Below are 15,868 nucleotides of genomic sequence, written 5' to 3' on the forward strand. Positions count from 1 at the left end.
AGAAGACCTGAACAATGTACTTTAACCTGTAACACTTGCACACAATCTACACTGTAGTGGTGAAGCAGAATTAAAAACAAACTGCATAGTGGTGAGAGCAAGGTTTTCAAACCAGACCTTTAAAAAAAAAAAAAAAAAAAAAGACCATGTAGCCAGGCCACCACAGACACTGGGAAAAGATGTAATTCGGCTGCCAGCTACACTGTTTTTATCATAATTTAGGCTCCCTCTTGACCACACCCAAGTTACTGACTGAGCATTGCTAGCTGTAATTCACATTACAGCCTATGGCTACACCCAAATTCCCAGAGCCGCTTTTGCCCGACTCACTCCACCCTACTTCTATCTATGCAGAACATTCAGTCTTGTGTAATGTGCATACACTGCTTGATTTTGCAGCTCAATTCTCTTATCTTCCGCTCGTTTATCTTTTTCCATTGTGTTCAATGCAGAATCGAGTGGCAAAACGATCGGACGGGAGATTGGACATGTCTGACATTATCGAGCCATCTAAAATGGCTCAAAAACGAACCGTGTATTTCCAGAATTAGACTAACCAGTGTGCCATGCATTCATCGCATACATTTCCTAACAGTCCTGCAATTTATAGCAGGAAAGGACTTACTGGGGAACATCTAATCTGCTAGAGAGCAATTTTGTAAAAGGTCACTTGATGTATGGGCAGATAATCTAATAGTCTGATCATTTGTTTAGCGCATTTCTCCTGTTGGACTGCAAGCACTCAAGAGCTGCAGCCACTGGGACACGCTCAAGAGGCCACCCTGCAGTGTTAGGGAACCTTTCCTAAGGACTCCTTACTGAATGGGTATTGAGCCTAGCCAGGATTCGAACCCTGGTCTCCCATGTCAAAGGCATAGCCCAACATGTGATCTCCTGCATTGATTGAGTCTGATCAAAAAGGGATCTGTTGCCTGCCCATACACCACAGATTTTGAATACATTTTTAGCATGGAATCAGAAATTGGTCTAGCACCGCCACCTGCCCACTCATGTGACAAACTGCACCCCCCGGTGCCCATGCTAAGTCTAACTTGTGCACTGGCACAACTCCTGGTCTCCTCCAGTGGTTAGCATCACTGAGCACATTTACCACCTCTGGATCCTAATGGCCCTTCCCCCCATCCTCACCAGGGGGTTCCAGCAATGGCTCCGCCAATCAGTCTCACCATAATATAATATATTTCACGGACCCTGCTGCACATGCGCAGTAGCAGCTGTCTGCTCAGGTAAAAATGGACCCCGATCGGGTCCGCTCAGGTGCATACAGCTCAATCCTGCACAGTTGAGCAGACCCAAAAATCAGGCTTGGCAATGTCTGCCGGAGTCCAAACGGAGAGGCGCTACTGCATATGTGTGCATGCCAACAAGGAGAACCTTGGGGGGGGGGGGGGGTCCAAGCACTGTACCCCCAACTGGGAAGGAAGGGGAAAGACTTTAGGATCCAGAGGTTTCCCCCTCCCAAGGTACACAACCCCCAGGGGCACTTTGTTACAGGTTTACACACACACACACACACACACACACACACACACACACACACACACACACACACACACACACACACACACACACACACACACACACACACACACACACACACACACACTTTCAAGGTCTTGCTTCCCAGATGGCAATATGTAATAGATAAGCATTACTTGTCTGCTTATAACCCCTTACACTTGAGGGATGTTGGCAGTATCAACAGAAGTACCTAAACTGCAGTATAGCAAAGCAACCAGAAGACATCACTAACATGTAAAGTACTGCACTGATCTCTAGGGCATTGTCATTTCCTGTGTTCACTTCACAATCCATTGTTCTAAGTAGAATGTGTTGTATGACAGATCTGTGCAGGCTTCTCTTCTGTACAGAGTTCTATCTTGTTATACTGGGTGCATGTCTGCATGCACAGAACACTCTGCTCCATGGGAAGGGGGGGCTGTTGACCACTAGGAGCATCTCTGAACTCCCTTTCTCAAAGCAGCTTCCTCCAATACATTGACAATGTGTAAAAACAAATTGCATACAATAATGTGGTCTTTTACAAGCAATATGAGATCACAGTACAGGGTTAGGTTTCAAATTTCCCATTTAAAAAAAACCCCTAAAATCAGAGTGCTAGGATATGCATTAAATAAAAAAAAGTAAATTGCACATGGATGCCAGCTGAGCACTTAGAGAAAAACCTGGAATTTTCTGCTATTAACCAGAGTAAAAATCAGTATTTATTGAACCAATGGCATAACATACTACATTTAGCCAACATTTAAAATCCATTTAAACAAAAATATTCAAACTGTGCTTGAAAAAAAAAAAGAAACTTACATCTGTACAAAAAAATTACCTTCCCTCATTAATTCCAATTTCCAGACAGCAATACATCGACCAACATTTCGGCAACCAGATATATATAAAAAAAAATGGAATTTCAGGATTTTTCTTCGCTACTGGTGGTGGGATAAAAAGATTGCAAACTCAAGGCCATATAAATGGCAGCCTTGAAGAGTCCTACCCATACAAAGGCAAGGTTGGAGCGGTCATGCTGCGTTGTTGGGGTAGGTGCCCCGCTCCTTACATGGTGAAGGTAGTCTCTAGAGTTTTCCATCTAAATTTGCACAGCAGGACCTACTGCACACTTTACACCACATGCAGTGCATTGTGAGGAGTCTGCCACAGACTCCATTAGAATCCTCCCATAAGAGTCTACAGCAAGTACACAAGTTTCAATGTTCTGTGTAACCTGTACTGCAAGTCTGCCAGAAGCATGCAGAATAGTATAAATTTAGTTATACCTTCCTATTTAATGCTCAAATATGAAACCACGCCATAAAGCTCTTAATGGAAAGATGAAGTGAGGTAATAGTGGCTGCCCAGGTAGCACTGCAGAGACAAGCATACGGGTGCTACCATCTTCAGGGGAGCCCAGGTAGCACTGCAGTGACATGAATATGGGTACTACCATCTTCAGGGGAGCTCAGATAGCACTGAAGTGATAAGCCTATGTTAACTACCATCTTCCAGAGGAGCCCAGGTAGCACTGCAGTGACAAGCATACAGGTACTACCATCTTCAAGAGAAGATCAGGTAACACTGCAGTGACAGGCATATGGGAACTACCATCTTCCGGGGGAGCCCAGGTAGCTGTGCAGTGACAAGCATATGGTACTATCTTTAGGGGGGAGCCAATGTAGCACTGCAGTGACAAGCATATGGGTGCTACCATCCACAGGGGGAGCCCAGGTAGCTGAAGTACAATAAAGGCAATTCAAAAAAAATCCTGAAATTCCCTCAGAGTGAATTTATATATGAAAACTGTATATGGAACAAAAAAAAGGTTTATGAAAATAAAAAGCGCTTGTGGTGTCTCAGGAATATGCGACACAGCCCAGTGTTCAATAAAATGTGCAATTAAAAAGTCAACCAGAAAAAGAAAAAAAATTATATACACAAGTTTTTATACCTTTGTTGACAGTTCTGTTAAAAAATAATCACGTTAAGCTCTACTTGTTTAGATCTAACCGTGTCAGATCTATGTGCAAATTGCGTTCTGTGATGTTGCTTTCAGCTTCTGGTGTGTGAGGACTGGGTTAGACTGGAAGCATTTTGGCTACAGGATACTGCATGCTTATTGCTCGATATGAGGTCTGGAGGAAGGCCTCGGCCTATCGCGCTAGGATTTTGATTAGATTTGCACACATTTCAAAGAACTCTATAGTATGGCTTCCCGGTCTGGGCACCAGGTCAGTGTTGGTGGAGTCTACGGATGAGGTCAGTGAAGATGGGACAGACCCGTCGGAGGATTTTGCTGGGGCTTCTGCGTCGGAGTCGCTCTTCTGAGGTGGGCGGTTGCTGCCCACAGAACCAGATCTCCTAGGAGTGGTGTTCTCAGATTTCTCATTCACCTCGTCTGTTAAACAATAGAAGTTATTTATTTTGTTGTCACCAAGATCAGAGTTTATACATTCGGTAAACATGCAGTGGCATAACTAGGAGATCCTTCACAAAAAAAGGGGACACAATGACACATCTTACTAACAAAAAACCCAACAAATTAATCCTTTGAACATTTGCATGCAAGTGTGCAAACAAATGCCTTCACAGATTCACTCTCCCAGGCACCATTGTTATCCCTACAACTGGCAGTCCAGCACAGGAGACTTGGGTGCGGGTAGCCCACCATGGACCAGAATAGGAATTACAGCTACAGCAGCGGACAGGGAGTAACTTTGGTTACTTTTAAAACACGAATAGTCTTCCAGAAGCCGAATTACATAATTCACCACCATCCACGGCGACCTGGAGGGGGAATCGTAATGAACGCTGCAGGGAACTTGTGCAAGAGCAGGATAAGCCATACCGGCTGTATCCAGCACCCAAGTCTCCCGGTGGTGATTGCATGCTTCTGTGAGCGTACAAGATTAAGCTCTTGATTAGTCACCTACACCAGTGTTCCCCAACCCTGTCCTCAAGGTCCACCCAACACTGCATGTTTTGTGCAAATCCACACAGGTAGTTAATCAGCTCTGCTGAGACATTACCTCACCTGGGATGGTTTGTGGTTTTCTTAAAACATGCACTTTAGGTGGGCCTTGAGGACAGGGTTGGGGAACGGTGACCTACACTGCATAGAAGCACCCAGGTAATCGTAGGTGTCCTAACTCTGGCCCTGTAACATGCATAATGCAAACATGCAAACATGCATTGCATCAAACCTATCTAGAGATTAGGAGCATATACATAACGTTAGCTCCCTTGTGCTATTGGTATGATGCGCTCTGTCCCAGGAGAGGACGTCAGGATGTGTGCTCCTAATCCCTAGATAGGTTTGATGCAAGGAAAGTTTGCATGTCTGCATTATGCATGTTACAGGGCCAGAGTTAGGACACCTATGATTACCTGGGTACTTCTGTAGGTGACGAAGCAAGTGTGAACCAAGACCCCGGCTTTTAACTTCGCTGTAGGGATAAAAGTGGTGCCTGGAAGAGTGAATCTGTGAAGGCATTTGTTTGAACGTTTGCATGAGTGTGCAAAAGGTTAATTTGTTGTTTTTGCCATTCCCCCCCCCCCTCCCTCCTTTAGCACCTCCCTTTCCTTATTAAAATGTCCAAACTAGAGGCGATTGTCATTAACCTGGGTTTAGCTGGTTAATCATCTCATTCAGAACAAGAAGCTTGATATTCAACACGTGCAACACTCTTAAAGGATACCACAGCTGAACACATCTGGAGAAGCGGACAAGTATGGGAAGCTAATACAAATACAGGTAGAAGGCTGCGCATCCCTGACCTGATACTACAGGTGAATGGTTAATCGCTGTGGCGTACACCGCCCCTGCTGGACTAAAATTGCACGCCCCGCATCCAAACAATGCAATACTGGTTTATGGAGAAAGTTTAGCTTCCATTATAGTTTGCATGCAAAATATAATCTACTAGACATCTACACCAACGTTGAGGTAATTCTCCGAAGCAGATGTCCTACACAATCTAACCCAAGTTAAAAGCATATGTCCTTATGCATATGTTTTGCATCTGTTTGATTGCTGAGTGTGTATTTGAGCTATATAAGTGGTGCACATGAGGCGATAAGTCATTCAAATGCAGCCCATGTGGTGAGCGCTGGCTTTATTCTCTGCTCTATGTATCGGAAGCTGCCCTGAGGTCCCACCAATACCCCCCCCCCCCCCCATTCTCCATCTCCTGCCTTTGCAAGCTAAACCCCCCCAAGACAGCCTCTTCCGGGTCAGGTATTAGTGCGCAGGTGCCGGCCCAGCTGCTTGCTTCCTACATCGTGCACCCAGGAGCACATGATGTCACGCGCAAAGCACTCACAGTCATGCAATGTAGACTGCCACTGCAAAGTTAGCTGTAATGGGCCTATCTGTGTATACAGCTGATCAGATTCAACCCCCCCCCCCCCCCACCTCTTGTAACCGCCATTCAGTTCATTCCTGGTGGTCTGTGGGTAGTTTGAGAAGATGGCACTTACGTGACTGTTAATAGTCTGTATTTTGTCCCTTTAGTACAGGATTAGGGCAGCTAATAGGGTGTGGCCAACTTTTACCACTCGTAAGGCAAGTATGTCAGAAGAAGAGTTTTACTCAAGTATGGGTTAGCCCATTTGGAAACCATGGCTAACCAGATAGCCTGCTTTTCCCTGTATCAGCTTGGTAACCAGTAAGCCACTGTTCCTGAAGACAAAGCTGTGGTTTAAGGACAACCAAAGATAAGTTCTTCAGAATGCCATTAACGCTCAGGAGGTTTTGTAGGCTCAGAAAACTATTAGATTAAATGTGATCAGAACAACCCCCGATCCAGCCACTTATACATTACCCAGCCTGGCTCCAGCGATCGGCGCAGACTCCCCGCACAGCTCCGGTCTTCTATGGGGAGGATTGTATATGACATGCACAGTCCTGATCCTTCCCATAGAGAAGACCAAAGCTGTGCGGAGAGGCTGCGCCGATCACTGGAGCCAGGCTGGGTAATGTATAAGTGGCTGTATCAGGGGAATCTGGGGCAATCGGGGGGTGCAGGCTACCTATACTAGCTAGTCTAATGCTAGCTAATATGTTCTGATCACATCTAATTTTACCTGAGGGACTCCTGAGCCTACAAAACCCCTAGAGTGGAATGCCCGAAAGTGTCAGGCATACCGCTCAAGGTGAAGTAGTTGAGAAAGTAAAAACTTAGAGCCCAATATAGTGTAGTACTTAAAGCGGAATATAACCCTGCATTTCAACTTTGCTCTAAAACATTATTTACAGTATATTACATGCAACCAGCATTTTTTTTTTACTAGACCAGCATTGGAAGGGTTACACAGGGCTTTAAAGTCCCTAGAGATTTCTGCAGACGAATCCGAACTTGAGTTAGATACTTTTTGTTTACAAATATGTGTTTATTGTGACTCATCTCTCTCACTGAGAAGGAGCTTGGAGGACAGCCAAAGAGATGTATCTATTGATAAACAGTTACACACTAACTAAATAGAATGTAACTATCTGAATGTCTGCACGGAACTTAAAACCTCTGTGTTTAACCCTTCCAATGCTGGTCTAGTAAAAAAAAAATGCTTTTTGCATATAATATGCTGTAAATAATGTTTTAGAGCAAAGTTGAAATGCAGGGTTATATTCCGCTTTAAGGCAATTACATAGATTGTGAGTATTAACTCACTGCTTTTATAGCAAACATGGGTTACCACACAAAAACCACCATCAAGGCAGGTGGGAAGAATTAGAACCTGACCCCACTCAGGTTTAAGAAGTCGCTCTGTAGATAGGAGAAACATGGGGATGCACACCTCCAAGGGTGGACTAGACTAAATACAAGAGGCGCCAACAAGGATAAAACATTTATAAACGGGGAAAAGGTTTGGTGGACTTCCCTCCCTCGCAGATTAACAGACTAAGTTACTTCAAGTCAAAACAGATGCTTCACAATGCAATGATTTTTTCAGGCCCCAATCCCACTTCATCAGGCAAATGGAGAAAACAAGTAGAGTCTGTATAGCACAGAGGCACTTGGCTGTGTTGCATTGTGGAGCATCTAATGTTAGTGGTCTTAGTCGGTTAATCTGCGAGGGAGGCAAGTCCACCAAAACTTCCCCCTTTGAAACGTTATCCTTGCCAGTGCCTCTGTTCAAATTCTTTTATTAATAAAAGGGACTTTGCAGGTTTAAATAAATAAGTGGCCCCTTGCTGGTGTTCCTGCTGCAGCTGCGTGGCTTTCAGAGCAAAGTTGGGTGTTTGGGAACACCAGCAATTGGTTTGTGCCACATTAACAGAGCGGAATTACCTGTGCAGCAGAAGGCTCTTCTGTGTTCAGACATCAGTACTTTTAATGAGACTAGTGCTACACTATGAGTAGTTACTCGATCAAAATTTTAATTAGAGATTGCGCTGCCGGCAACAGACTGGGGTTACGTTATCTATGCTACTGCCTACAGACGATGCGTTACAGAGTTCCCCAACCCTGTCCTCAAAGCACACCAACGGTGCACGTTTTGCAGAAAACCGCAAACATCCACAGACATGCACTGTTGGTGGGCCTTGAGGACAGGGTTGGGGGAACACTGCGTTACACTACAGGGCCACATAACTCCGCTAATTTCTCCTTCCAGGCTTGGAGGAAGTAGTGGAGTTCAACGGCACTCGAGTGGAACGCATCGTCTATAGGTGACGGTATAGGCACGTTAACACAAACCCCCCACCGCCCAGCGTGTTTCAATTTAAAAATTTTGACTATGAGTAGGTACATACTCGTTGCTACTCAGAGAGCAGCACTAAAGGGGACAGTGTTCTGCAACAAGGAGAAACTCATTTTGTAAAGCTAGTCATTAGTGCAAAGTCACTCATTCTTTGATAGCTGTGTAAACAGACAAACTTGGTTAAGAGAAAAAAAAAAATGCAGAAAAGAACAAAAAAAACAAATTAAGATTACCTACAGAGCTACTACACAAAGAAATGAAACTGATGCAGGAAATGAGTCTTGCATACCATCTATACTGCGGAAATCCAGCAGATATGTCCGACTGTCCACCTGATATAGCTGCAGGCTCATTTTGGTGTACATACTAGTTACTGGGTTTTTCCTTCTAACGCGAAGATAGTATGGATTCACCACCTGAAGGATTTCAAAAAGGTTAAACCAGTCATATGCGGCACTATCCAAATGGTTACTTTAAAAACAGAATCTAGCTACTGTGCTACTACTTACAGGAATTAGCGTTATAACAGCAAAGCATCCCTCTGACTCAAAGGGAACCTGAGATGAGAGAAGTCTCAGGTTCCATACTTACCTGGGGCTTTTCTTTACACCCCAGGTGAAACTAAACTAATAAAAAACAATTGTACATATTCAAAAAAAAAAATAAAAAAAAAATCTCTTTCCTGCTCTCAGAAGCCATTTTCTGCTAGGAAAGTGTTTCATAGTTGTAATTTCCTATTAGCGAGGGTCACACTGTAGTCTGACCCAGTCCTGCCTCAGACAGGAACTGCCACTTACATACCTGATTAAGTCTTAAGGCTGTTGCACACCAGAGCTGTTCTGCAGCTTTTTTTTTTAAAACGCTTGCAGGGGGAAAACCGCTTGGCTAATGAAAATGAATGGGATGGTGCACACCAGAGCGGCTTGTTTTTTCCCCAAACGCAAACTCAGGGCTGCAGCATTTTTTGGGGATTTCTGAGGAGTTTCTGCCTCAATGTTAAGTATAGGAAAAATGCAAAAAGCTCTGAAAAATGCCATATCAGAGCAGTTTTCCAGGCATTTTTGTTATAGAAGCTGTTCAGTAATAGCGTTACTGTAACAATATTTGTAATCTGCTACACAAAACACTCCCAAAAACGCTAGGCATGTTTAGAAAACCTCTCTAAACCGGTTTGAGGATCTGCTAGATGTTTTTGGTGTGCACTCGGCCTTCCAGGCAAAGAAAAAAAAAAAAATCAAATAAAAAGAAACAGCCTAGTAACTTGTGTATTAGGCACTGTACATACACGTCTATCTCAGTCATACTTTATCGCGCATGCCTGGGCCAGCCAGGCACCCTCCTGTCCCTGGTACTACTGCGCAAGTGCAGAACGCTCCCAGCTGCGGAAGTGAGGGCGCCTTGCAATGAAGTGGGACTTGGCCAGGCTCTCAGGCTGAATTACAGGGGACTAGAGCCACCCAGGGAGCCAGCGAGGGACGAGTGGCCTTAAAGGGGCTAAAGGAAGCCCCAGGTAAGTATGGTAGTTGAGACTTCTGTCAGGTACACTTTAAAAAAAAAAAAAAGAACCTGAGCTAAAGTCAAAATAACCATATACAGGTCATACTTCCTGTGTAGTCTACTTCTCAATCTCCTCTCCTGCATCCCATTTCTCCACTGATCAATGGAATCCTCAGTCCTCCATTTTAAAAAACGGCCATTACCCCATAACAGCTTCCTGATCAGCACACTGTTCAACTGTAATATCGCCCACTTGAGCTATAGGGAAACATGGACATTACCTTGCACATTCAGTTGTAACTGACAGCTGCTGATATATAACTGACAGCAACTGGTATATTTTAGTTCTGACAAAATCTTGTCAGAACTGGAAGGGATTAGAAGAAGAACATGGTGATCTGAGAGGAACCGATGGTGAGGTTAGTATGTAATCATTTGCAGCTACATCATGTGTATTTTAAATAATTTTCCTCGCTTCAGGTTCCCTTAAAGACATAAGACACTATAGTAGTGACCTTGCAATCTCTGTTGCCAAGGATGCAGCTACCCCTTCAGCAGTGCAGAAATCCTAGCAACTGGCTGCAGCAAAATATCAGAGCCCCGCCCTTACCTTCCACTCATATCCCAGCTGCTTCATGGCGCGGCAAACCTCTGCCATGATGTCATTCGGTCGGCTTTGACTTCTGATCCCTAGATGCCATTTTGCTCTCCTCACGCCAACTTGATGCTTTGATTTCTGGGGGTTCAGCTCATCCAGCGTGTGTCTCTGGCGGGGAGACTCCGCCACCAGGAACGGCACCCTTTCCGGATGAGGGCGGGGCATATGAGGCTCCTCCACAAACGAATCTGGCGGGCTTGTAGCCAGGTAAAAATCTTTGGCCTCATTCATTATTCGTCGGTTGTCTATGATCAGGTGATAGGCTACAGCCAATGGGTCTTGGTGATTGCGGCTATAGAGGCAGCTCAGCACCTCCTCCTCTGTACATTCACACTTTTCACATACTTCCTTTACGGCTTCATCGTCTATCATATTTGAACTGTAGGTGGGGTCTTCTGGGAAGAGATACTTCGGAAGGTCGAGTTTAAACCATTCGTGTTCTCTGAAGAAAAAAAAAAAAAAAAAAAAAAGAATTTAACCAAAGAACTGTGCTGCCCGCTGTGTGATGCTGCAAAAGAAAAACAAAAAACACAAACCTAGGCAACCGCAGCAGCTGCACAACTGCAGATTAGAGGTCTCTCTAATGCTGGGAACACTGCAATTTCCCGTCCAATCAGCAGGAATTGGTCAATTTCCGACAGGTTTGATTTGTTTCAGATTGAGGGTCAATTTTGCGAAGTTATCGGAAAAGCAATCCCTTTATCGAGAGAAGTTTGGACATGTACACATACTACAACTTCCTGTCCCATCACCTGATTGGGACAGGAAATTGCATCATGTCTTCCCAGCATAAGGTCACTGGCCTGTGTAGGGCTCACAGACCCGGTGACTGGAAGTAGTGGCTAAGATTAATGTAGGGTACACTTTTCTTCCATCTATGAAAATGTTTTTACAGTGATTGAAAGTTGTACCCTACGATCCCACTTACCCGAACAGGAAAATCAGGCACAGGGAAACTGCCAATAGACTTAGTACATTTTACATATGTTAATTTTCCATTGTAATGCATCAGTAGTTAGATTTGATATTTTACTGTAGCTAGGTAAAATATAGCTAGGTCCACGTGGATGGTGGGGAATGATGTAATTCGGCTGCCAGCTATTGCCGGTGGCCGAATTAGTGTTTTAAAAGAAATTTCACATCAGACGGCGCCGAAGTTACTCCGTGTGCGCTGCTATAGCTGTAATGCCTATTACGTTCTATGGTGGCGCCGGCTGCATCCAAATCTCCTGTGCTGGATTTCCAGTGTTCGCCCTGAACATCTGAACTGATAGACCGTTCGGAGAATCATAAAATGAAGGTGCAATATTAATAGCTGCTTATACACGATTTTTAAACTCAACATGAAATCATATCCCAAGCCTAGGATAACATTGTCAGAGGCAAAGAAAAAAGCTTGGGTCCAGGAGAAAGTGCAATTACGGTAGTACTGTAACCAAGCGTCAAGCCCTCCCCCCTATTGAGCTGAGCATCCCGTTAAATTGTCCCATCACATTTAAAGGTCACTTGAGGCTAGGTTCACAGTGGGCATTACATTCTCTGTAAAAGGACCACAATTGCATGGCACATTATGCCGCTTACAGTAAAGCATAGTCAATGAATAGCATGCTTCACTGTTAACATGTGCATTTTGCAGTGCATTGGGATATTGCATGCTGTTAGACCAGTGTTCCCCAACCCAGTCCTCAAGGCCCACCAACAGTGCAGGTTATGTGGAAATCCACACAGATCAGTAATCAGCTCTGCTGAGACACTAACACATTAGCAGCATAGAAAATATTCTCATATTTTTTATTTTCAGTTTGTTTTTTACAACATTGCATCATTCTCTAATATTTGCAGTTTACACATTACTTGGCATTCTAAATGCTTTTACAGAGCAGGCTAGTAAACTTTTGAACTGTCCTCTGCAGGAATATAAAAATAAAAAAAATAAAAAAACACACACACACACACACACACACACACACAAACACTACAGTGACTGACACTTGAGAGAAGATGCAGAAGACAGAGCTCTCTGCGACTTTAAAAGTTGGAGAAATCAGTGACTCTTTTGCATAGATAACTGGAGTTTAACTTCCTGTACTGGAAACAGATGTAGGTTTCCGCTCCTAATGTTTTACTTCTTAGCTGTACTACATATACAAATTTTCCGCTTCAGTGTAAGCAGCTTGCAGTAAAGGGCTGCAGACCTTACATCAGATCAGACACTTCCAGTACACCACAACGGACTGCAATAATTGTTAAAAGTCTCCATAGCCTTCCATTGCCTTTGCGGACCCTTGGGGTAAAATAGGTTACCACAATGCAGGTTTAGGGCCATCGGATCACTGCTTTTATTAAAGGAGTTCTATTCTCAAACTACTGGAAATTGTGATTTTTTTGCTGCACCGCAGAATCTCATGCTCGGTTTTTATTACCTAGGGTTACTTCAAAGGTTACTGTAGTAAAAGTTTCTCCTACGTTTCATATTAATTGTGTTTGCCATTTGTAACCAGCAGGTGGAGCTCCTGAATAAGAACACTTCTAGCCAATGGTTATAAAATAAAGGCTGACAGCAGTAAAATGAGTTTAGGCTCTGTTGTCCACTAATCAGCCCAATTCCAAGCTGCACACAATTGTATGAAATTTTGGGTGAGAGCCAGAATTATTAGCAATCCATTGATCATCTGAGTTTGTGGAGGTGTAAGGCAGGAACTGCAAGTTATGGAAAAACAAGTTTATTTGCAAATTCAGCAAAATGGTTCCACTCCTTTTAGGACTGGTCAATTTCACAGGAAGCAGTTCCCTAAGGATGGGCACTTACCGTATATCTCGGACAGTAGCCCTTTTCATAGGATCCACCTGCAGCATGTGCTTGAGAAGGCTGATCACGGAGGGATTCAGATACTGAGGGGTGTAGAAAATGCCATCACAGATCTTCTTGAACAGAGTTGGTACATGGTCATCGTCAAATGGAAGAGTCCCGCATAGCAGTGCATAGAGGATGACCCCACTGCTCCAGATGTCCACTTCTGGGCCAGCATACAGCCTGAATGACACAAACGGAAGGAATACAGAGAGATGGGTCAGACCAAGCTGTCCAGAGGGTTTCAGGCAGTGTCAACTTACCTATGGAGATGCTCAGTAGCCAGTTTCCTCAAGGGCATCAATCTAGCATCTGTCAATGCCGTGGTTCAAACTGCCTGCAAGTCCAGCATGTTCCTGGCCACTGGTGCATGAGGGGAGTTGTAGGCATTAAATCTCTGGGTCAGAAGATTTAAAGATATTAAAGACTATATCTCCAAACCAAGCACGCTTCATCTTCCAGCATGCAGTTCCCAGTATGCACCAGCGGCCGGGAACGCTACATCCCCCAGCATGCACCAGCAGCCGGGAACGCGCTGGACCCACGAGCACTTTGAACTGCAGCAGTGACAGCTGCAAGACGGATGACCTCAAAGATGGAGGCAATAGAGCAGCCCCACTTAGCAAGTTAAGTGAGACATTTACGGACCTCTTCAACCAAGGATTGAGCTCCAATCAGCAGCCCATACCCTCTTTCCCACAAGAAATCTTTACATGAACGTGAAAAGATGAGGGGGGGGGGGGGGGGGGGGGATCTGTATGGCTGATATTGTGAATAAACTTTTCCCACTGATGTAATTACCATGGCTTTGACAGTTTGAACCTCGTTGCATTGTGGAAAACAGCTTTTTCCAACTGCCCAGCAGCAGTGTTCCTTTGTGCATAGAACTCTGGAGTGAACATTCCGTACAGATCACCTGGCAGGACTAAAGCTGTCACCACCAGTGATGAATGTCCGAATGTAAATCAGGGAGAAGAAAGATTTTACAATGGGCAAATACTGACTAAATAATTCATAAATATTGTAAAAAAATAAGCATTTATGAAGTTATTCACTACACTTCCTCTTTAGAGGGACGATCATTTTAAATATTTTTATAGATGGCACTATGGTGGCTTTAAAAAAGGAACCGTACCCAAGAATTTAACCCCATCCCAATCAGTAGCTGATACCCCTTTCCCATGATAAATCTTTTCCTTTTCTCAAACGGATCATCAGGTGGTTCTGTATGGCCGATTTTGTGGCGAAACCCCTCCCACAGTGTGATGTCCGGAACATGGTTCTGACATCACACTGTGGGAGCCTTGTTGCATTGTGAGAAATGCCAGCTGTTTCCAACGGCCAAAAAAAGCAGCATCTCCTTCCACTGACACCTGCCAGCAGTAAAATGTCACCATGTGGTTAAAGTAAGTCTGGGAGAGGAAAGATTTTACAATGGGCAAACACTGACCATTCTACATAATTATGGTAACAATTAAACACTTGACTACAATATTTTCACATGAGTTCTTTCAGTAATGTAGCACGTGTTACCCATGTACCACTCAAGAGATGCTGACAGTGATCGTCGCACAATGCGCGGTACTTTGCTGGGTTCAGGCATCAGGCCCAGGGTCTGGGGGTTGTGCTCTACATCACAGCAGCTTGGCTGATCAGTGCCTTTTGAAAGGTGAGCACAATGCCAACAGTCCCTTCCTTTACCCCCGGTGTTAAGTATAGCCTTTAAGCCACTCACTCTCCTGTTGGCAATAATGGGTGTGCGATTCTGGTAGTCATCTGCTTTTCAGATGGGGATCCAGAAATGCAGCAGCATAGTTAAGGGGACAGCAGATTAGCCTCTCCCTCCAGTGTAACTCCATGAAGAGATTGTGTGGCAAAAGAACAGCACAACCAACACTACAGACTAGTAACTCTGGAGTGAGGCATAAGCTCCAGGAAGAGAGGATATCAAGAGCAGTAATCACAATAAACAGAGAAAATCTGTAACGAAAAAGTTCCCGGGGGTACTCATCTCGGGCGTGGGAAGCCTCCGGATCCTGTCGAGGCCTCCCCAGTCCTCCTGTGTACTCCTTTAAGTGTAAACTAAAAGGCCCCTTAAGAAAATTTGCTAAAAGAAACTACCCATCAAAGACACCTCACATAGAAAAATCAATTTTTGTTTGTTTTTCTCTAGAATTGTGACTTCTGTTATCTTGTGCTCTTATTACACCAAAGAAAAAAAAAAGTCGATGTTTGAAAGAACTTCATGATCTCATTTCACAGCTTAATGTTCTGAGCGATCAATAGAAGCCAACCACAGATGGCATGTTCTGCAGTGTACTTCATAGCAAGGCTAGCTTTGGATTGCCATCTTTTATTTATTGTACTAGATTTTGGTTTTTCCTCATCTCCATTTGCTCCATTTCCTGTTTCAATAATTTTATTACTGAAAAGAAATGACAAAGTGGAGCAGTTGGCAAGAGCAAACACCAGAACAGTCTTAATGCTGGATGAAACAACTTAACCACTTGAGGACCGTGGGCTTTACCCCCCTTAAGGACCGGCCACTTTTTTTCCATTTAGACCACTGCAGCTTTCACGGTTTATTGCTCGCTCATACAACCTACCACCTAAATGAATTTTGGCCCCTT

At 44.1% G+C, this 15,868-nt stretch overlaps 1 protein-coding gene across 2 annotated transcripts in view; it reads right to left on the reverse strand.

Moving 5' to 3' along the window:
- Positions 1-3,459: 3,459 nt before the first annotated feature.
- The window catches only part of PRKAA1 (protein kinase AMP-activated catalytic subunit alpha 1), a 55,380-nt gene continuing 42,971 nt past the window's right edge, over positions 3,460-15,868 (reverse strand). For both annotated transcript variants that reach the window (XM_068250894.1, XM_068250903.1), the window contains exons 6-9: positions 13,197-13,421; positions 10,340-10,829; positions 8,522-8,648; positions 3,460-3,928 (exon numbers count right to left, since the gene is read on the reverse strand). In XM_068250894.1, coding sequence (XP_068106995.1) covers positions 3,684-3,928; positions 8,522-8,648; positions 10,340-10,829; positions 13,197-13,421 — 1,087 coding nt within the window. In that variant the 3' untranslated portion in view covers positions 3,460-3,683. The remainder of the gene's footprint in view (positions 3,929-8,521; positions 8,649-10,339; positions 10,830-13,196; positions 13,422-15,868) is intronic.

The sequence above is a fragment of the Hyperolius riggenbachi genome, chromosome 1 (assembly GCF_040937935.1).
Source record: "Hyperolius riggenbachi isolate aHypRig1 chromosome 1, aHypRig1.pri, whole genome shotgun sequence".
In the NCBI taxonomy this organism is placed as follows: domain Eukaryota; kingdom Metazoa; phylum Chordata; class Amphibia; order Anura; family Hyperoliidae; genus Hyperolius; species Hyperolius riggenbachi.